This window comes from Pseudopipra pipra, chromosome 5 (assembly GCF_036250125.1).
Source record: "Pseudopipra pipra isolate bDixPip1 chromosome 5, bDixPip1.hap1, whole genome shotgun sequence".
NCBI classification, from domain to species: domain Eukaryota; kingdom Metazoa; phylum Chordata; class Aves; order Passeriformes; family Pipridae; genus Pseudopipra; species Pseudopipra pipra.
In genome coordinates, this window is record NC_087553.1 from 8,581,514 (window position 1) to 8,605,150 (window position 23,637).

The following is a 23,637-nucleotide window of genomic DNA, read 5'->3' on the forward strand; positions in this document are numbered from 1 at the left end:
AGTGGACTCTGGTTGGTCCAAGCAGGGGCACCCAGAAGGCTGCTTGGATCCTACCACCTTTGAGATTCCTTATGGAGAACATGCTCTGTTGGGTGCCCAGTGAATGGACAGGACACTGGACTTTGAGGATACTGCCAGAGATGTTTTGACAAGATGGTGAAGGTACAGGTGAAGATACAACCTCCTTAGTTCAAAATATTCTAATTGATGGTTTTTTCTCCCCTGGGAAACAGGCATTTCCCACATTCACACCTCCAAATGTTTTTCTTATAGATGATCTTTATGGTCCCTTTCTTTGACAAGAAAATAATTTTGACATTAAAATACATTAAGAGAAAACTAACTGGAGGCCAAGGAGGTAAATAGCAATAAAACAAATCTAATCTACTTTTTCTCCCAGTAAATTAATTTCCTCAGCAACCCTAAATACATTATGTCCTATGACATATAGTGATATATCTTTTATTTCCTCCAAACCATTTTTACACAATTATAACACAAGCTGACATGCTTACATGTGGAGCCACCCACTGATGTGATATTCAACTATTTAAAGGTCTAAAAGCATTTGTCATCCCCAGGCTTTGTTGAAATGAACATCTAGTTTAACAATCAGAGTTGAAGTGACTGACTTGAGGTTGTACAAGACCTCTCTGACAGATGTGAAACTTGGGTTCAAGTCCTTACTTTTCAAAGTAAGACATCTATTCCCTAATAACAACTACATCATGAGACACAGGAGAAACTAATTCAGGCAGACACTACATCATCCCATTTACTTTTACTAGCTGCTGGTTGCATAGTCTTTACCACATAAAGAAGGAAGTTCACCTCCCATTAAGGCTATGCTGCATCTCCCACAGGGTTTCTTGCAGATAAAAAAGTGGGAGAACCAAACCATTCAGCTGGGCTGACATTAAACCCTTCATTTGGTCTTGAAGCCAACCAATATAGCAAACCTCTCCCCGAAATCAGTGGCCCATAACATTAGTACAGGCAAAGGGCTTTCTGCCAACATATTAAATCTACTCTATAGAAGCATGGAAACTCTACAAATGGTTTCTAAGAAAGGTGACAACAAAAACTCCTCACAGAGAATACATTCAGGGAAAGCTCTTTAATTTTAAGGACAAACATTCCCCTGAGTCATAACTGCATGAAACTTCCATATGTTAGAGAGGGAGGAGGTTGTGGCGTAAAGGAAATGGGAGGTTCCTCCAGTAAAAACTTCAGCTGAGCAGTTGCTTCTTCAGGCATCTGCTTGCAGGAATATGCCAGACAAAAACTTTGAATCCATATGGTGCACTGCAAACAAGGCACTCGTTGGTACACAAACATCAGCTGATTTTTGCAGAACTTTTGCTTTCTAGCAAAGAGTAGAGAAAAACCTCTAGTCTCTGCTGGGGCTTGTTGGTTCCTACTATAATTAAAGAGGAAGCAGAAAATTTAAAGTTACTATATTCTTCAGGAGCCAGGAGAAGCTGAGGTAGCGAATGATTGTGACTTACCAAGACCACACAAGGAGTGAGATGAACCCTCTGGCTTCTGTTTCCTAGTCTGCAGTCCTCATTAGGAGATATGGGACTTTTGCTTTAAAACTCTACATAAAGCACCATGAAACTTGGAAACTGGATCATGGCACACCCACTGGATGCCCAGATAACCTCCTGGCTTCCTTATGTGCTCCTTACAGCACATGGGGACACAGACAAAGAATGTCTTACAGCCCAAATCCTCAAAATAAACCACCCCGTGCTTGGGCACAAGTAGGCTGCACACCTTCTTGCTTTGGTGATTTAATTGTAGTCCTCTTAACCAAGGGACTTAAAATTATCAAGACTGCATGTTCAGGTTGATAGAGCTCTTTTGAAGAACACTGTAGTCCTACAGGGCTTTTGATAAAGATGTTTAAAAGCACAGCGGTATAGCTCAAGTATTTGTTTATAATGAGACAAACCCTTTTTTCTGCTTGGCTACATATAGATTAGGGGTTTAGAAATTACTCCTAGAAATCTGGGTAACTGTTTAAAAAGGAAATAAAAACCAAAACAACACAAAAAAGTTCCAATGAGCAAAAAAAAAATGAAACAACAAAACCAAACAAACCCCACAAATCTGCAACACTTTGAATAGCCCTAACTTGAAATTTTGTTAGACTTCTAAATAAGCATTTTTGTGTGTTATCTTCTCTTATAAGGGCTGTCTACACCTGCTTCCAAGGGAAGAGAAAACCCTATGGATGGCCCAGCTATCACAGAACTTGCCTTCCAGATAAAGTGCCCTTGCAAAAGAAAGGAGACAGGCAGAAGCAGAATAAAATATAAGCCAGTAACTTAAGATTCACATTAAACTGAAATGCAACTAGTTAGATTCTGCTCTCCATTTCACTAGCACTGGTTTGTGTGGTCAACCTGTTGGCAGAAGTTTCTATATGATAGACACAATTCATCTGCTCAGCCTTAAGAAACACCCCATCCTGCTGTTACTGTGGTTAAAGGGGTCCTCTGTCAGGAAAACAGTCTTTTTGTGCCTTTTGTTTAAATACCTGTGCTGAGACTTAATATGCCACCTGTAATGGTTGTTTTTCTTTGATACAGACATTTGAAATAGATTAATTTCAGAAATCTTTTTTATTTGTGGAGCTGAGTGCATATAAAATCATCTAGATGACTGACAGCCAGCTGCAGTCTCGTTTAGTCACAGAAGTACTGCCATCTTTCATGACTTGACTTCATTTTTTGGATGTTTTCTGCCTTTACAGCAGACCTGACTGATGGCAGCAGACACTGTTAGAATCTTAGCTTTGTCTGAAAGCCCATGGAGATGTGTGTTCAGTCACCCTGATAATGCTGAGGAGTTTGAAAATGTTATGCAGGTGTGTCCTGAATGTCCATTCCTGGAATGGAATGATAATAAATTTAAGTCAATCTTATACTAGTTTAATCAAGTGACCTTATATTCAGTGAACTCTATATTCAGTGAACTTTCTGTTCCTTTTGCCCACCATTTTAATGGTGAGTTAATTGTGATCATATCTTCCCTCTACCTTTTGCTTTCTAGTTGAGGAGTCCCATTTTTTCCAGTCTCTCATTGTAAAGCTGTTACATTCCCTTAATTTCCCATTTTCTTCTAACCACCTCAACTGCAAAGCAAATTCAGTCATAAACGAGCATCTCTGACTCTGTACAGGTTTCTGACAGCCACAGATCCTGCAGAAGCACTTGCAGGTATCACAGGAATGCAGGAACTCTCCTCCACCTTCTCCTTCTCTTACTCTATTCCCAGAGAATTTTCTCCACCATCCCCTCTTAGCTCCTTCCAGTCAATGACTTTAAGCATTTCTCTGAGATTAATAAAGCCTTCACCTTCTATCAGCATAAGATGGTGAGCAACGAAATCCAAAATTATGGAAGTTTTCTCAAGTTTATATAATAAATAGCAGCAGAATTAAGAACAGATGCTAGAAAACTGGGACCAAAGTCTCTTGCTGTCAACAACAAATTGAGATGCAATTCCTGGATAACATTGTAATATGATGTTACTTCAGGTTTTTACAACAACATGACTTCAAGGTTAAATATTTAAATGTATGTATTTTTTCTGGCTGCCAACTAACTATTGGTGTAGACACACTTGGACTTCAGAACTGTCATTCATTTGCTATGTGCAGGTAAATGTGATCCTTGCACTTTTATTTATATGAAAACTGTTCTCTTTAAGCAGTTAAAATTCACTGAGAGTACCCTTGAACACTCGTGAACCTGTATGAATGACACTGGAAGTCAGATTATGATTCTCTAGGAGGTGCAAAAAAGTAGGAACACGCCACCTTCCCATATCAGAGGAAGAAAATTACTAAATTCTCTATCAAACTAGTAGAGCAATTAACTTTTTTCCTTTTTAAGCAGATTTTAAGCCTACTGCCCAAGAAGGTTCAAGCTCTTCTCGAAATCACCTTATCTTCTTCATATACAAAAATATAGAAATATCTTGAGGAAAAGCCTCCATTCTGGATCTGTAGACATCTCCTGATCTTTGCTGAAGATCAGACTTTTATCACTTGCTGTAGTTGCAAAATTTATATGGTTCAGATTAATATAAACACTGGTTTCACGCCCCTGCAAGTCGCGGTCGAAACAGTGAATAAATACAGCTTTCAGAAAGCTCTGAACAAAGCAAAGGCCTAAGCAGGAAAAGTCTGACACAAAAGCATCCACTGTGGAAGGATGTGTCCCCCAGAAAGGCAGCAGAGCTGTATGACCCCCCTTTCTACTGTCCTTCAGCAAAGGGATATCTTGGAGGGAACGGGGTGGGGGGGAAGATGGTAAAGGGAGGCAGTGGAAATCCATCAAAAACTTTCTTTGTAACAGTGTGTACAAAGCCTAGGCAAGACCTAGGGAATTTCAGACCCTTAAATTCCTGCGTACAGGGACAAATGCTGGAGGGGAGTTTTGCTCCTCCTAGCAAACACACTCAGCAATAGCCAGAATGACTAACTTACCACTTCCACAGGCCAGTGACGCTACCCTGTGAGTAGAACTTAACTAAATTTTCAGTTCCATGTCCTTAGGGCTTAAGCAAACAAAGATACAGTTTAAATAAGGTGTCATGGATGAAGAACTACATACCAGCCCATGCCTTTTCTTTTTTCCTGGTTTTCCCTGAGTAATGTACAAACAAAATTCCAAGTCTGGATATACTCTCAGAGTTTTAGGGTTTTGTCAAAAAAATGATTTGATTTTCAAGAGTCTGCAAAATCGGCCTTATTCTCAGCTGGGATAACACACTTTTCCTCAGGGCAGTTTTGGACAAGGCAGCAAACGTCATTCAGACAGCTTGTTTTGGTATTGCAGCACCAAAGCAGAAAGTGGAGGGAACTGAAGGGAAGGGGAGAAATTACTTTAAAAAGAAATTGCATTAAACTCACTTTCTGAGCGACCATGAAATTGAAGTTGCCCTTAAATGAATTATTTTCCCCACAGCTTGTTTCAGCAGCAGATGAACTCCAGCACACTGACTTCATTCACTTGTTATGTTTGGGGGAAAACACACAGCTGAAGAGATGACTATCTAGTTGTGTATAAGGCTCTGACTTAGGCTAAGTAATACCAAATATAAACCCATGCCAGTGTTGTTGTTTACTGCGTGCATTTAATGCTCATTTGTGATGTGTCTCCACGCAGTACATGCATTCTTTTAACATAAATTTCCTAGTTAAAATTGCACTAATGGTGTTAAATGGTGCCTGCGTTGGTGGCAAATGTGTTGAGCTTTGAAGGTGGGATCCTTAGATTAGGGGTGAAAAGTAAGGTGCCAGCAAATCCATCAGATGAGATTCATCACACTGCTGCTCTCACTGCAGTAAAACAGGCCATAAAATTCCACCAAAGCTGAACAGCTGAGCTGGTGTAAATGCCAGTGCATGGAGTGCCCTGCACTCATCACTTGGGGCAGCCTAAACTGGAGTCTCAGGATAAACAAAAGCTTCCTCACTGCCATGCAAGGGCTAAATCTTGGGGAAGGCACATGAATCACTAATTTTGTTAAGACCCTTACAGGTATTTAACTAAGACAAATATCTGTAAGTAAGGTGAACACCTAGCATTAACTTAATGCACTGACAGTGGTATCTGGGGCTACTGCTGCATTGTACATAATCAGGGTGTTAGAACTGCCTCCCAAGCTGCTCACTGTCCTCACTTGAACATGGTATTCCAGCCCTCCAATAAAAAACCTAAAAAGAAAAATCACTCAAGGCCACAAGGAACTGATGAAAAAGTAACTGTTCTGGAATGCTTCTATCTAGGACAGTAGAAAAATAGAAAAATAAACAATACCCTGATGTTCCCTCAGTGGCCTGTGTCTGAGAAGAGATCTTACAGAGGCAGGCTTTTCTCTTTCAGCAGCACTTTAGTTTCTTAAATTCATAAATAGCCCATATAAACTCCTTGTTTTGTTTGAAGACCAGAACTTTTGCAGGATTGCAGGCTCTGCCCAGGCTGCTCAAAGATATGAGGCCATAAGCCTCTGTTGCCAAAAGATAATTGGAGAGAGACATATTTGTCTGTATGCATGTATATCCGTTTCCCTATATGTTGATACTGTACTTAAGTTAAATTTTCTCATGAACCAGTGAGGTATAAACCAAAGCAGAGGGATAAGGGTTTTTTTGTGCTGGGAGAGGTACTGGTTGGCCTGACAGCCACTGAGACAGGAGATCTCCATTTATCCACAGGGTAACTAGCCAGCAGGCAGTAGTAGCAAGAGGGAGATATCCCCTTGCCAACATTTTGCAACACTGCCCAGTAGGGAAGCATCTTTAACTGGCTGAGGGAAGCGTCTCTAAATGGGTGAGTTGGATTAATTCTTTATTTCTAGTTGCACTTGATGTAAAAAAGATAGAGAGTGCAAAAAGCTCCATCAAAGACTGAAGAGAGAAAGGTTCACACTGATGTGCAGAGGCTTGGATGTCAGATGAGGCCAAAATTTTGCTACTGATCCCTGAGGCTGGGAGCTGTGTTTTTTAGCTTCTAGAACTGCTTCCTGAGGCAAATCTGTTTCAGATAAACTAATGGAAAGGCAATCTTCATCCTAAATTGCTGTTTGCTCTTCATCTCTTTGGACTTTTGTCTCCCATGCACTTCACTACTTCTTCAGAGCACCTGCCAGCAAAAAGGAAAATGCAAGGCCAGTGTGCCCACCTTTATTCCTTACACAGCTCCTGGAAAATAAAGTGTCCTGTATCCACAGATGGAATGTTTTCCATAAGGATAAACTTGTGAGGAAAATTTAACTTCCAGCTCCAGCATGTAAAACACAGTTCAGGATTTCCAGAGGCACTGGCTTGCTACCAAACACAAGTATACTTTCAGAAGCATAGGAAAAGCATACCCTTGCTGACTTACTAACCCCCCTCTTGCCATATTTTGTATTCTTGCTTTGGGGAATGATAATACTATAACACCTGGGTAAAGTAGCTGCAAGAATATTTTTTAACACAGACACAACCTATCTTTTTTTCCTAACCCTGTTCTTAGAAATGTCTCTATTGCTTCTGCAGACATCTTCCAGAAAAAAAAAAAAAAAAAAAAAAAAAGGCAGCCTGAAGCAGACTCCAAGCAGGGAAATATCCAGCCTGAATAGTTAAACCTAGGCAATGTCCTAAGAAACTCAGAAGAGCCATGGTACTACCCTACCACTATTTAAGGCTACTTTAAGTAGTTTTGTTTCCAGCTCCACCTGCCAGACTGAAAACTGAGGCTTAGCCTGACAGATGACACTTACACTTGTGAGAGAAAGAAACGTAGGAGCCACGCTGTCCTTTCTTACACAAGTCAGCATTTTGAGGCAGCACAGTTTAATAGCTCCTGTTACTGAACCTGGGATCCTGATACCTTGTGTGCTAGTCACTAGCACTGTCTCCTCATTATGTTAATTCCCAAAGCTCTTAACAAACCACCTCTATTTTTTTTTTTTTGCTCCTCTCAGCAGCCTGAGCCGGGCTCATGTAGAAGTACCACATTGCTGTTGAACAGAAAATCTATGTAATTGTGGGAATATCTTTATTGTCCTGTGATAAAAAGCTCTTTGCTAGGTCCTTGTATCCAGGAGATGAAGACAGAAGGTTGTGGTACATCTGTAATTATGTGACTGAAAAATCTAACATGCTTACAGTAGCAGTTCAAACCATGCAGACAGCAGGAAGAGAGTCCTTGGTCCAAGAAGTCATGGTCTAGATTGAGATGGAGTGGTCTGGGTTAGACTCCTGGAACAGCTACCAGCTTGGTATCAGTGTCTTTGTGTTTTTGTCCAGTGTGTGAAATACATGCTACTGCAAGGGTATGTTAGTGCAGTGCTACATGCAGCCTAGTGTTGTTGCAAGCCAGGGTGGAAAAGAAGTCTGAACCATAACTTTTTCGGCTGATGTGGTTTAAAGAATTTGCGGGAAGTGCTCCAAAGTCTGAAGGCAAAACAGTGCATCACCTATGACTGAGGAAATAGCACATCACACTTTTCCTCAGCAAGCAATGTTTGCTTTCAAGTTGTATTTTGTCTTTCAATTCACTATATTACTTTCTGAGTCTGCTAGCGCTGAGTGTGGGGATATCCCAGACTCCTTCTTTCTTCCCCGGAGGAAAGAGGGAGCACAGAGGGACAGTGGACACAGCTCATGTCATAACTGACCCTGCTCTTGATGGCCCTGCTCAAAAGTCCACAGAAATAAACACAGGCTTTTTCATTTATTTCCAGACTTTGGATTGATCTCCAGATGTCTGTCAATGCTTCTTACTGTGGAAATAACTGCTAAGGAAACTAAGTAATGATGGCAATTCAGAAGAGACCCAAGACAGGCTTTTTATGGAGGACTGGAGAAAGAAAAGTCGTGTTGCATATCACTGTGTGGATTTTCCCAAATCAGTTCTGTTCAGTTCTGTTCAAGTTCCTGGAGTTCTAAGGCTGACAAATGTACTCTTAATTTAGAGATTTTTAAAAAACATCCCAAAACATCCACCTTCTCACCCTTCCCTCAGTGAGTGTTTTGAAGCCGCTGCTTTTCCAATTTTCTAAAGCTGTGTCTGAATAGAAAGAATCTCTTTTAAATTGGGACCTTCCTAGCAGATTATCAACTCTAAGGATGAGAAAACAGTACAAAAGAAGTGGCACCAACTAGCTGCAATTCAGATTGTTTGAAATAAAATATTACCTATATGTCAACCTCCTATCTGTGAGGGCCACAAACATTTGTTCAGGACACTGTACAAGGTTATTTAGTCTAGCATTTTGTGGAGCCTTGAACTAATTTACCTAATAATCTTTAATTTTTCATAACTAATGTTCTTCAGCTTTGAAAATAATCCTGTTAATTGTTCCTCTAGTTTTGAAGAGTTGTAACTAAAGCTCACCTTTCTGTGACTTTTCTTTTTCATGTTCTAAGAGTGTTAACTTAGATTTTTCCTTCTGAAACTAATTTCTAGATTTCCTTCCCAATATGTGCAGGATCTCCTCTGTGCAAGCTCTTCGTTTCTTTGCCAGTGTGTCTTCAAATCTGACACCTCGGTCAGAGCCAAAAATATTCATGTTAGTATGGGTCAGCAGAAAACCCTGAATTCTTGTTTTGATCGTCATATGAATTTACAGAAGAAATTGCATCTGTATTCTGCTATGCCACATGCTCCTGTTAATCCCTATTCTTGCAAATAAACCACTGTTGCACGAATTGTGCTGTTAATTTTAATGAGTTCAAATGCATAAAACTTGCAATTTCTCATTAATGCCCCTGTAGCATAGCCCAAATATTGACTCGGCTAATGCTTTCAACTTAGTGCCATAAAGCTGTAAGTTAAATAAAACAAATACAAAAAGTTACATTTTTTTTCCTTAAATACTTAATGTTCTTAGAAGAGATTTCATAACAGTATCATGAAAATCATCTCTTTCATAAAATAAAGATGGGGCTCCACGTGCAGGAACAAGCAGATATATAGAATACAAACTCTACTAAGAAAAAGGAAAGCTCAAGTGGCCCAGAGGAGAGGATCATGACTAATAGCATTGTTTTAGGTCAAGAAAAAAAAAAAAAAGGCAACTAAGTACCAGGGAAAAATTCTTAATTTAATATACTCATGGTCAACAAGATCATATTTTTCAAGTCACAAAGGGTTACTGCAGTCATCTACTCCGACCCCCTTGCACGTAAGGACATGAAATGTTTGTCACTGGGGAAATTATTTAATGAGGAATAAAATCCTAGAGGGTCCACGAGTTACCTAAAATTGGACAAGTTCTGCACTGCTGAGACTAACAGGCTAGAGAACTCTGCACTGACTGCCTAATGGTAGAGGCAGGCCATGCATTTATCTCACATTAATGCCATTCAGCTTCTTCAGTTATTTATCATTGAAGTATGGTATCAAAAGCACTACCTGTGTGACAATATTTAGGCAACAGTGTTTTGTTTCAAACGCATGGGTTGAAGGAGCTGCTATGACTTAGCTTCTGGAGACACAGATGGTGCAAGTCTTCCTCCAGTAAGGTGGTAAATAACTTGTTTTATGGTACAATATTTTTTAGAAGCAGTGTCTACGATGTTGTGTTAAGGTAACAAAATTTTCTGGTCACATTTTGGTACTTCACCAAAGTCCTTGAGTCATATGAGGAGTTCACACATTGGTATTATTGCCTTCACTGCACATTCCTGCCCTGTGCTAAAAGGTGTCCCAAACCCATAAGGCTTTTTTCAGTACTGGCTATAGGAAAGATGGGGATAAACTTTTTGGCAGGGCCTGTTGCGATATGACAAGGGGTAATGGTTATAAACAAGAGGGTTGATTTAGTTTAGATATAAGGCAGAATTTTTTTATAAAGGGGGTGGTGAAACACTGGAACAGGTTGTCCAGAGAGGTGGTAGATGCTGCGTCCCTGCAAACATTCAAGGCCAGGTTTCATGGGTCTCTGAGCAACCTGATTGAGCTGAAGATGTCCCTGCTAATCGCACAGTGGTTGAACAAGGTGACCTATAAACACCCTTCCAACCCAAAGTATTCTATGATTCTATCCCTCATATGATATGTACAGGGATAAACTGAAACCACAGAGGTGCAACTGGACTATGCCTTACAAAGTGACCCAGGTGTAAAACTCTGGGAGGCACACAAGAACAGTTTGAGATGAGAGCACTTTTGCAATCAGCAGGTTCAAAGTTTTCTGAAATGTCACGTGAAATATGCTTTTAGAATGACACAGGAGTGTAGAGCCCTGGATTCTTAAGAGTCACCTGCTAAAGCAGACAGAGAAGTCCTGGAAGTTGCACAATGATTTAGTACTTTTGACACACGAAGTCAGACCGCCCACGCTTGAAACTTAAGACTTTTTTCCATCCTCTGCCTTGTTATCCATAAAACACTAAAGCATTTTAACCTTCGCCAAGAGCAACAGCATTAATGGGAATGTACAGAAAATGATAGTGCACAGTCAAGCTTTAAGGTGTTTTTGTCATGAGCATGTTTTCCTAACCCCTGTTCCAACTCCTGATGTTGGTCATCATATTTTCCCTGCCTCTCTGAATAACGTGCATGTCAGCTACCTCCTGTGCAGAAACTAAAGGTAGGATCCAAGGTGGCAGTGCACTGTTTCAACTTGGCTGTGAAGGTCATCCTCTTCTAGCAGGTTCATCCCTGCTTCTATTTGCAGCCAGTCCCTGTCTGTGCTGTGGCACTGGGAACAGAAAGTAATATTTGCAGCACTTCAATGTGCAACAAAGTTCCTCTAACTTGCTGGTATTAACATTTTGACAGTTTATTACAAAGCACCATTCAGTAAAATGTTTAGCAATTGAAGAAATGCTATAAAATGAGCCATGCAAAATTATTTTGGGTGATTAAAAAGTCTTTCAGGCACAGACCTATTGTGAGGTGAGATATGATACATATACATGATACAAATGAACATGAAATTAGTCTTAATGGTACTGAAACTTTGTCCAGCTGGATCTGGAGACCTGCAGGCAGCTCACGATACTTTTCATACCTGTAAAATGATAGAACTTAAGAAATTGCTCTAAGGTTCTTCTGCATTTTCCATGGACTACCTCTTGCCTCATCTTTACAGGGATGCCAAACTCCTGAGCTGATGCTTATTGTACCCTGTGCATCAGCAACTGCACATGATTTTACAGATACTTTGTAGATGCTGGAACTACTTAGGAAAAAGGCAACTTTACCAAGTGTTCTTCATGAAAATAAAACAGAGTAAAGAAATTCCTGTATGTTTTGGTGGTTTATTCAGTAGAGGGAGACTAGGAAAATAGAACAGGCAAAGCTTCTTTCTTAGTTCTGAATCCAACGTGTCTCCCTTTTCAAGCAGGAAGGAGTGGAAATAGAGCATGATTGTTTCTGTGGAGTCCTAGAAGTCTGCAGGACTATACATAACACCTGTCTAAGAACAAGTATTTCTTATAGTACAGGTTCCCAAACTCCTCCAAACACAAACTGAGCACTATGTGAATTTCCACCACAGGGGGTGCTGAGTTGAATCTCAGGGGCCTCTTTCATGCTAGATCTTAAATAGAAAATTAATGAAGAAAACAGACATACCGAGCATGTTCAAAATAGAGGTTACTCTGTTTTCATAAGAGAGGCTTGGTTATTTCAGATGCCAGGTCAGAAACTGCAAACAAAATTCGCCAAGAAATTACTGAGGTAATACTGAGCATGCATGGTGGTGGTTGGTGAGAAACAGGCTGGTTTAATTTCACCAAACACTAAAAAAAGAGTATTCTTGCATGAGATGTAGTTGAGATTACCATGTGACACTGAAGATTAATCAAAAGCAATATTTTGATTTCTTGCCTCAGCCTGTGCTTGCCTTTATTTCACTGAGACAGAATCAGCTATAAGGAGAAGGGTGGTTAGGTGGTGCTTCCAGGACCAGTATGCCTCTCTCTCCAAATGGGTCTGAAACATCCATTTGGGTCAGTCCCTTCTTTTCAGGCAAAAAAATGAGCCTGTATTGTTTTTTGTCATTTTCTTATGTGTCATTTACTTTTCATGTCTTACTAGTACAGCTCATAAACGAACCCTTCTTCCACTGACACTTAACGGGGAGAATTTACATTTTTCACTCTTCAGTTACCAAAAGCATGTGTTTCTTCCTGCTCAGTTTGGATTGTTTTCCTTCTGTGGCCAACCTATGTTTGCTAGTCTCTAGCTGGATTATTCACAGTCCTATGCCCAAACCTATTTCTTTAGTGACAAAGTTGTCAACAGGACAAGTATATGAATGTTTGATTATCCAGGACACAGCTTACTGTGTTAAGTTGCCTGTCTCTTGTTGTCTTCAACCTTTCTGCTTTGCAGCTCTTCAGAGGCAGGGTTTATTCCTTCAGGACTGTGCATATTTATGGGAAAATTGCTGTGCTTCCTGTTCTTGTTATTTGATCAGCAAGGTAAACATAAACAAACAGAAGGAGTGGACTCAGAGGCCACATCTGCAGTTGCTCTTGCTAGATATGAATCACAAGAGCTCTCCATCCTCTTGCTTTAGTGAATTTGTTGACTCTGGTCAGGAAACAGGGCAATTTTCTCAGCTCCCTCCTGCAGCAAGGGGAAAGGTGAGTGTGTGAGGACTGCACAGCAGTGAGAGGCAGGCAGGCCACTTCCCACTCCCAGCTTTGTAAAGAAGTTTATTTGGCCAGATCCTCAGTGGGGGTAAACAGGCACCCACTGCCAGAACAGGTGCAAGACCCCGTGTCCCTGAAGGATACTTTTCTAAATAAATACGTGAATAATAACACTGATATACCTCTCTCCTCCTCCTTGATAATCTCAAGACCTACCATGCTCACTGTAGATAAAGGTCAAATTTTCTTACCTGGAGATAAATCTTTTTGAAACTTTGCCTGGAAATAGATCTAACAGACAAACTCATGCTGTGGATCACTATTAAATTATTTCATGTTGGAATTCAGCCTGGAGCAGAACCAACTCCAGTGCATGTAACCACAAAAATCCAGTTGGGTTAAGCAGCAGTGCTTGGCTTCACAGATGCTGCCACTGAGGTTGGTTAACACAAGGTGTTTGTTTTGGCTCTCATACTCCAATGCCCTACATTTTGCAGAGCATGGGGTTTGGTGGGGAGTTTTTGTTTGGGTTTTTTTTTCCTGCTACCCATGGGTCTAATACTGCATTCTTCTGTGGTGACTCTTCAACATATTTCAATATATTCTGCAGTGAAGAAATAAATAGCCCACTCTGATTTTTTGGCTTCTAATTCTTTCTTGCACTTTCCTGCTTTGAATGTCAGATTTGAAGTTCTCCCTTGCTTGCAAAGTTCCTCAAGGGCACAGGTCCTGCTGGGTAGGTCAGGAAAAGATCATGGTTGACAGCTTCTGCCATTGTAGGGAGTGGGATTTTTGTTTCCCAGGGCAGGCACAGAGATATGCCACGGACAAAAGCAGCTCTCTAGAGTAGGGTTGTGCAAATCTATGATAGATTATATTATAGTTAGACTGAGAGTTGGATGGCAAATATAGCCACATGAAGGGGAGAAAGGAAGTAAAGACAAGCTCCTTCTGTGCTTGTGGTCCTGTGGGTCAAAATGAAATTAAGCCCTACTCGGTAAGCAGTGAAAGACAGGATTGCCCAATATATTTTTAAGGAAAATAAATGTTACTTCTGTGCTTTATTTTGCTGTCAATAATTAATGTCAGTGCATGAGCCATAAAAGGTCCTAAGGATCCCACAGGGCTGGCAGGGGTTGGGTCTCAGATGCCGGGTAACTGCTGCCAGCCTGGGAGCCATCCGTCAGGATCTCAGCAGCCCTGGCCCTGAAGAGAAATCATGGAAAGGAGCTTTTGTGCCTGAGTCACAATTCCCTTGGTGACTTGAGGCTATCAGGCTCTTCCTTCCTTCACCACAGTCGCAGTGGCACACCTTGCAGCAGGGTGTGGTCACTGTCCCCTCAGCCTTTTGGAAAGCTACAGTGCTGTTCAAGCACTAAAGAAATTCCCTCCCTGGGGGAGTATATCCTATGCATCGTCCAGTTGCATCCTTACAGCTTGAAAACTTTTCAAGTTACATATCTGAACAGCTCCCACGTGGTAATGCATTGCTGCCTCAGGCCTCTGCTCTTGCTCCTCTGCAGCTTCTTTTTTACCAACCCCAGAGCGGCAGCAGCAAAACAACCTGTGAAAGTCGGCAGCTTCACGTGCCTTCAAAACCAGGCTTGATGTTTTCAACATATTCTCTCATTTTCCTGTGTGCAGACTACTGCCTAACATTTCTGGAAAAGCAGCTGGAAACTCCAGCCAATTTCTGTGACATTTTAAAGCTGCACATATGTTAAATACATCTACTACTTCCTTCCCCAGAGTTTCATGCTTGTCTTGCCATTCATCTTTTCATCCTGTATGCACAGAATATGAGTTATCTACAGTGTCACTACCATAATTTATGGCATTTCCCAACACCTACATGGCAAACCCATTAGAAACTGTAACAGCTGCAGACTGACTCCAGCAGCATAAACGCTCTACCTGGTGGGAAACATTCACAAAAAGGGCTTTTCCCATTCAGAATTATGAAAAGGCAATAGAAGAAGATTCACCTCCCTTCTCAGTTATTTTTCTGTCTCCAGGAAGAGGCAGGAGTCAATGAAAACAGAAGGGGCTGTGAATGGAAAGAAACGTGGGTTCAAACAGCAGGCCAGGCTGAGAGCTGCTGAGGTGGGAGTCCTGTAACTATTGGAATGACAGTGGGGAGCGCTCTGGCAGTGCCCTGTAAACTGTGTGTGGAGAGGTGAGGAAAGCTGAGGGGTGCCTTCACCCAAAGTTATAACTGCCCCTGCAGCACGGGGTATATAAAAGACTGTCAGTAAAGCTGAACAAGAACAGACTTGGAATAAAAGCAGCAAATGGATGAGGATGCCACAATTTCCTTGCCCACTGCTATCTTATAGGAATTCCTCTGCTCTCCTGCTCACCACAGTGTTGGGAATGCCTGCCAGGCATGTGGTGAGAGGGTACAAACACCTTCAGTCAACAGCAGCTATTCCCAGCCCTGTAACCAGGGCTCAGCTGAAGCTTAAAGCATTTCATTGATCCTCCTACTTTAAGACAGTGTTAGTTTTTCATACACCTGAGAATTTTTGGGTTCTGTAAATGTAAAAGGCACAATGACAAACGCAGAAAAAGAAAGCTTGCTTGAGAAATACAGTCATAACTTGTTTCTCCTGCTCTGCCACAAAGCCAAAATAGGTAATGATCAAGGCTAGCTACGTAAAGATAGACGCTGCTTCCCATTTTTAACCTGTGTGAAGCTGGCTTCACACAATGAGTTCCTGGAGCAGTCAAAGCTTGGAAAATCCTCAAAGTCCAAACCCGGGAGTGGATTCCAGGACAGTAGGAACCACTTCAGAGTGACTGTTCTTTGCTGCATCACATCACTGCTGCCAGGATTAGCTCATCTGGATGTCGTGCACTGAGCCTTTAATGATGCATGATGCAGTCACAGTGTGGACAAAGAGGAATGAAGGGGCTGGGGATGAGAAATAGAGATGGGAGGAAGCACAAAGTGAGGAGGTTGGGAAGGCAACTGTAAATAAGAAGTTCCTGTGTAAATTACAAAGCCATTTCACCATATGCAGGCTTTAGGCAACATTTACTAAACAGGCACGGGGAAAGCCAAGGGTGACAGCTGAGCATAAAGAAGGCAAGAAAAGTATATGGAAGGCAAGGGGTAGGCAGGGACTCCAGATAAACAAAAAGTTTGTGGAAGAATAAAAATCTTGGTGTTTTTGAAAGGACCCATGAAGGTCAGCAGCCTGGGACACAACAGTGCCCTGGCAGGGAACAGCAGAATGACCAAAACACTGCAAGGATTCCTGGGACTCCACCAGGAAGCTTTATAGTTGTCTTTTGCAAAATTACAGGAGACAGAAGTGAGCAGGATGGCTATCTCATCAAGGCAAGAGCTGCAGGGGGTGGCTAGGCACAGGCCTAGAGAAAAACTTGTGCTGCAGACATAAATCTTGAATCCTGGCATTCCTTTCCTGGTAATCAAACAGCAGGCTATATTTAGCCCAACCTAAACAGAAACAAGGAACAGCAGGACTAGTCTTAGCTCTAACAGCTGCCACCAGCTGCACAGAGGGGACACAGGTAGAGCTGATGTCACATGTAGTTAAATGAGATGGAACAGAGGAGGCAGCGATGCTTGAATGAACAATGTTGGCATTTGGTTAGAGAAATTCTGCATTTTATTATTTCATGGTTAGGCAGAAGGAAGATCTAACACTGAGCAGAGCATGAATGCTTTCTACACCAAAGGCAAGGCAACCATGGACAGGCAAACAAGCAGAGGAAAGGGAGGAGGTAACAGATACAAGCAGACGGTCTTGCCACTCAGAGCAAACTTTAGCCCAGGTTCCTGGTGTTCCTTCTCTTTAGTTCTAGCACGACAAGAATCAACAAATGCAGTTTGAGAAAGTCCAGGAAAGACTGTTGACTAAAAAGCTTGTGTCTGTGAGGTAAGGACAGTGGGGCTTTTTCAAGCAGTATGTGAGGGGGGCCAATAGGTACTGCTGATCACAGTAGGGCCCTGCACTTGGTTATGTACACCCTGCCTGGCCCCAAAACTGCACGTCTTGGGGCCACTACATCAGCAGCCCCTCTCCTTGCCAGCATGGAGACATATTCATGGGTGACAGTGATTTATTTCATTGATCCATAAACCCAAGGCTCACTCTCTATATAGGAATCAGCATCATCCACTGGAAAGGAGCATGGAAAGGTCATGTTAATGCAACTGCTTGGAATACTACCTGCTCCAGCAGGACATATTTGCATTCTTACTGACGAAGAAATAGTCTCGAAATTAGTGAACTAATTACTGTTACATTTCTACTAGTACATATACACACACATGTACATGCACAGCACCTTCAAAAACCTGGGGCTGGTTGAAGAGCGTAAAACCAGAGGGTGCAAAAAGTGGGAGTGTTTAATGAGTACTTTACTAGAAAAATAATACAGGACAATTAATACAGTGGGTGTTAAACCTGATCACTGAATAATCACGTAAGCATCTGGTTGTCACTGCCATTCTTAAGAACAAAGAAAAAAAAGGCTACTGATCTATTCCACTAGCACAAGAAAAAAGCCAAAACCCACAACAGAAAAATCAGAGTCTCTTTCCAGCCACATTTCTGGATTTCAGAGACACCTTATTACAGTAATTCTCCCTTGATACATCAACTGTTATAGCACAGACTTTGAAGCTCATGTGGTAGCTTTCCTTGCCTTGCTAGCAGAGTTGTGAGTTTGATAACTAATCACTCCTTAATAACTCATCTTTCCTCCCCAAAAGTCCCTGAAATGAAATTAGTTGGGGGAAATATATGAGCAGGGATTTTGTGAAGTAGAAAAATCGCTTTGGGCTTCTTTCCCAGTAACCCACATGATTTTTTGAATGGGGGTGGGGTGATGCTGAATTCAGTTCTGTTCCACACATGCCCAGACCTTGCAATTAGGAAGTGATCCCTGATAGTATGTCTCAAACATATCACCAAATAACAAAAAAACCCCACAGATTTGTTGAAGGCCTCTCTGGCTTGGCTCCTGCTTGAATTTGTTCTGTAGGAACTTGCAAAACTTTCATCCTGGGTTAGTCAGGGAAAACAGCATAAGCCAACAGATACAAATATATGTTTGCTCACAACTTTCCCAACTGTGACACTAAAATGACTGGAGTTGGTGAGATCTTAATTTCTGTGATGGGACAGGCTCTTTGCCATACCTACTTACTAAAGCCCCTTTACTGGTCACCCTTTTGCCCAAATGCAAGCATCTGAGCTATTGCAGGATAGAAAGACGACAACAGCCCTGTGCCTCATGTATCTGATTGCATAAGCAAGTGATTTGCATACCTGGCACATTTACTGGGGGAAGCCTGTGGGGTCTTTAGGATCTTCCCTGTTGCTGAAACACCAGTAGAACCCACACAAACTTCCATGTCCCACATCACATGTGTAGCTGCATGGCCTGTCCAGACACATGAGAATGGCATTTGTCTATAGCTGGGCAAACCATAGTAGTCAGCCTGGCACACACACAGCAAAAAGGCAAGTTGGTTAGCTCATGCTGCAGCTGGACGTTGTCTCTTTTTTGGCCAAAATATAAAGGCTCTTAAGCAGATGCATTTTGAGCATTCATAGTCAACTGAGTTATGGGGTGGAAAAGCATCAGCCATGCAGTGTTATCCAGTATATGCCCTATTTTTCTGCTCCTGGTTCATGCATTTTCACTCCTCTTTAGCTTTCTGGGCACATACTGTACCTTGTAATAACATGGAAGAACAAGGGGTTCGAGTCTTTATTAATTGCTACTACTGTAATTTTACAAGGAGCTATTTAGGAAATGCTAATTTTTGTTACCATAGGAATGAAGCTGTAGGATCCAGCAGAAGAACAATTTAAACAGCAATGTTTAAGTAATTAACTTCAACTTTAATTCTCCGCTCCATCCAAGCTCCTCTTGGGCATAAAGAAAAAGACTTTAAAAACTCTCTCCTCCTCAGTGCCACTTGAGTCTAGTCCAAATTAGGAGGTACAGCTCTGTTATCTATAGCAGGGCTTAGCAATCTACCTTCCCACCCACAGAGCATTTCCTCCTCTTCCAAAGTGAAGCAGCTGCAAAATCCTCCTTGGCTCAGGCAGAGCTCCTCATCTGCTTTTTCTCAGCTAGTTTAAAGCAATGTTTATGCAACTTTAATACATTAAGAATTGGATAAACGGAGGAGCATCTAGTCCACAGGTCGGGATGCTCATACCTGATGAGTTTGCCCATTACTCAGTGTAACTAGATAGGGCCACTTTTGTGTACCCCTTTCTGAGCTGGTTTGCTCCTCTTTTTCTATTTAAAAGGTTTAGGTCTACATTAAGTAAAAAACCAAAACAGGACAGGTAATCAATTAGTCATTCTCCTGGCCTTCCCCAGCAGGCAGGAGGAGACAAGGCAAGGAAAGAGAATAGTGAAAAGCTGACACTCACACTTGCAATTGCCTCCTGTTTGTTTTTTAAACCTTTGAACCGCGGAAACTTATAAGCAGCAAGAAAGTGGAGAAAAGTTTTATCTTCCCTGGTTTTAACTCTTTTGAGATCCTACTGTTATTACTCAGATTTGTGAACAGTGTTCACCTCGTGTTTGAAAGAGTGGAAGGGACTACTTTGCAGAACAAGGAATCTTGCACCCCTTTAAACAGATGTCTAGCATTGATGAGATTAGGATGTTCCTCAGCTCTCAGTAATGGTAACAGGTCTAATGGCTTTCATAGCATATGAGGGACAGCTTTAATTGTCCACATGTCCTGAAGCACAACACTTCTTTCTTCATAGATGCTTTGACTCACTCATCCAAAGTCTCAGTCAGGAAGTGGAAGAAGAGCTGTCTCTGTAACTCCACAGATGCTGTCAGGTGGTGAAGCCACTTAGAGATTAAGAACCTAATTCCTGGCTCTTCCTCAGCAAACGAAGATAAGCCAAGAAAGCAAGCCAGTGACCATATTTTGGCATGATTTTCTGGCAATTATAGTGGCCTTATTTATCACCCAACATCTCCTTTTCATTGCACATATCTGGTGTGCTCCAGCATTCTGCCTCACGTTCTTGCTTCTACAGTCTGGCTTATCTTCCAGCTGTCTGGCCAAGTCTATTCCAGTAAGCTATGGTCACAGGATCCTGCCTCAACAATGCATTACAAACTGGTCACAGGGATAGGGAACTACACAGTTACACCAAAAAAAAAAAAAAAAAAAAAAAAAAGACAGTATCAACACTAATCTAGCAGGGTATTATCAATCAGACTCAGCTATCTGGAGATTACTTTGTGTCCAGTTCTGTTTTTAGCACTTTCATAGCTCCCACTATTGTTACTGTTGGCTACAGGCAAATAGGTATTTTCAGACACCACCCCCCTCACACACACACACACAGACACACAGACACAGACACACTTATTTCTCTGGAGTTGCCTGAGCTGTTGAAACTGGATCCTTTTATGGGAATGTACAAGAGGGGTTTTCATAAGCAAGCTGGAGAATCTGGGAGGCACAGCTGGCGTTCTGTTGAGGTAGCTGAGAGCGCTCCACCCCCTTAAATTCACCTTCTTGTTCTTGCCCACTTATTTGCGCCTTCATTTCCACACAGATTCCCATACGTGGTCACAGTCAAAAGAGGGGACCTTAGTCATATTTTATGTAACATTTCCTTGCATGTCAAGTGGAAAAAAAAGGAAAGAGGAGGAGGATTCTGAAGGACTAGGATGTTTTTATTGGCTTTTCATTTCTTTTATCTCCCACCCGGCTCCAGGACCACTGGAAAACATTTTTACCACAAAATCCTAGTATATTGAAATCTACAAAAAGGATGCAACAGGTAAAAAAAAGGCTCTTGTTGATCCTATGCCAGTGTAGCACTTTAACTGAGCACTTAACAGGTAGTTTTGTATTTTTTAAAGACAAGCTCTCAAACTATTAGGAATACCAGGGCGAGTGGACTCTTTTTTAGTGTTTCAAGTTTCCTGCAAATACTTCAACATTCTTTTGCATTATTTTCAATCCAGTCAAAAGGCTGGACAACCACAGAAACCATCAACTAAACGTAAGATAAACCAAAAGGAGAACCACTGAAGTTATTTACAAAACTTAGACATGACAGTGAAATGCAAATACAAAAGAGAGTTGGGGTGAACACAGCAGGGAAGAAGGAACAGTTTAAATTTATCCCAGTATATTATCAGAATTCCCTCAGGTATTCTATTCAAAAAGGTAGAATTTAATCTGCCTTGTCTTTGAATAAGCAATATAGTCTCCAAGAAGTTCTGCCTCACATATGCCTTTTTTTCGTGAAGGCCGACAGAGCTACTTCACTGACAGTGTTCTGGTAAAATACCTCCTGGGTAAACGTGCTTTTATAAACAACCCATTCTGAAGTCAGTGAAACAATAATACATTTATGGGACAGAACCTTGGCATGTCTAACACAAAGTCACTTTGGGGAACTGGAGATGGTTGACAGCAGCTGAGTCTAGCCTAATGCTCTTACCAGCACATCATTATCTCCTGGCTTCTCTTGTGCAGATTTTTTCTAGAATAAACAGTATCTTACAGTTCCCAAACTGGCACAGGAGCATTATTAGACTAAGTCTCCTTATTTCCTCATCCCTGTGGGGCAATGACATGTTAGAGTGGTCATGGAGCTGTCAAGTTAATGCAACACCACTGAAATACCTGAGGGAGCTTGCAACTCTCATATTACACTCCTTATCTCATCGAAGGAAAGGCTGTCTGTAGAAATGGATTTTCAACATTTATGCCTCCCCCTTGTGTTTCTACCATATGAACTCACCAGACTATGTTTATTTCTCAAAAGATCTCTACAAATCCAAACTTTACACATCGTATTTTCTTGGCTTCCTGGTAAATACGTAAAACCAGGAGAGCACTGAGAACAAAAATTCTTTGAGTTGTTGAGTCTAAAATTCCTGTGGAAATCAACCAGAATTACAACTATTACAGAAGTAATGTGATATTTAAAAAAGGATCTGTTCTTAGGGGAGAGGGACCATAATATAAATGCTTTCATCTAGCACAAGCTTTGAAGAGACAAACTGAATAGTACTAATTCTGTTCCACTGGAAAAGAGGAATATTGCCACTTACTTCATGAGAATTAGGTTTGATTTGGGTTGGGAAGTTTGTTTGTTGTTGGGCTTTTTCTTAAAAAGTGATAAAAGTATTTTTATTCTGGAGAACCTGGAGAAAATAGCATAAAAAGCCAAGTAAGAGAGAATTTTTGGCCTCATCCTGACCGTCCTAACAAGAATAAGGTCACAGATATCCTTTTGTACAAAGAGTTTGTCTGCACAGAGGGAGGAAAAAGTTGCCTGTTGACAAGCAGAAGAAAAAAGCAGAAGACAAACATACCTGACTTGCCCACACCAGCCCGACCAAAGATCGCCAACTTCACTTCTGCACTCTTAGCCATGCTGGAAGGAATGGGGTGGTGGCAAACTCACTCAATTATCAAAAGTGAAGCAGAAGAACTGTTCCCAGCTCCTGTGTTTGGCTTCACTGTGTCATTGTGACGTCAATGCAGAGCCTGGGGAAGAATACCACAAGGATGGAACTGCAAGGAGCCAGGCTCTCCCTTTCCCCCGCCCCCTTCCCTTTTTGCTTTTTTTAAATAGTCACGATAATCGATGCTCCATTCCTGCTTTAAACATTGCAGTAACACCACTGACATATTTGGCACTGTTTGTGCAAAACCTACCTTCAGCTTTCTGGCTACTGCTGTTTGCTTCATGCTGGCACTGTAATATTGCAAAAGGTACTCAACAAGGCAGAGTGCCTGCCTTACAAGGCTCCTTATTCTTTCTTTCTCTTCCAGTTGCAATTGCATATATTTACTGTATTTGACTCAACTGCAATGAATTACTTTTTGTAGAATGTTATTTAATAGCTGTGAGCACTCACTAGTAGCGCCTGCAGATAGCTAATCTGTCCCTGAGCCCTCCAGTTCCAAAAAGGTTTCAATTACTCAGCTGCAGTTGCTTAAAAACCTCTAAGCACTTTTACCTTGCCCATTGTACTAAGCAAATCTGTACCCAGGAAGTTCACTAGTGCTCACACATAAACGTTCAGCAAAGCATGGGGTTAGCAAAAGAATACCAGAATTGCTGGTAATGTACCTTTAACAGGCTGTATGGGAATTATCTGTGTTCACAGTTTCGCTGCATTACCTTGAGCAAGTCACCTGACCCTTCATCTCTTTGATTTGATTTCTCCAATCTGGACAGTAAAATATATAATCATACCTGTCACTGTAGAATGTTTTAAGATCTTGAGGGAAAAAATGGCAACTCAGATGATGATGATGATCCTCAGCCCTGACTTAAACATCAAAAATTCACTCTACTTTTAAAACAGGGTAGAACTTTACCTGTGACTGCAACGTGTTATGAAGGTTTGCTGTTGTGCTGAAGTACCCACTTTAGCCACAAATTGTAACAGTGACGTAGGAAGCTCACTATGTCAGCATTATCTGCTCTAGAGCAAAATGCATTTCAAACACATTTCTTGAAATAAAA

The 23,637-nt window shown here is 41.4% G+C and overlaps 1 protein-coding gene across 2 annotated transcripts in view; it reads right to left on the bottom strand.

Moving 5' to 3' along the window:
- RERG (RAS like estrogen regulated growth inhibitor) overlaps positions 1-23,637 on the bottom strand; it is a 103,137-nt gene that overhangs the window by 78,784 nt on the left and 716 nt on the right. Inside the window, exons 1-2 of one of the 2 annotated variants that reach the window (XM_064654358.1) lie at positions 23,490-23,565; positions 22,475-22,649 (exon numbers count right to left, since the gene is read on the bottom strand). In XM_064654358.1, coding sequence (XP_064510428.1) covers positions 22,475-22,535 — 61 coding nt within the window. In that variant the 5' untranslated portion in view covers positions 22,536-22,649; positions 23,490-23,565. Of the gene's footprint in view, positions 1-22,474; positions 22,650-23,489; positions 23,566-23,637 lie in introns of those variants that run through there. The other variant, XM_064654357.1, reaches the window with a different exon arrangement.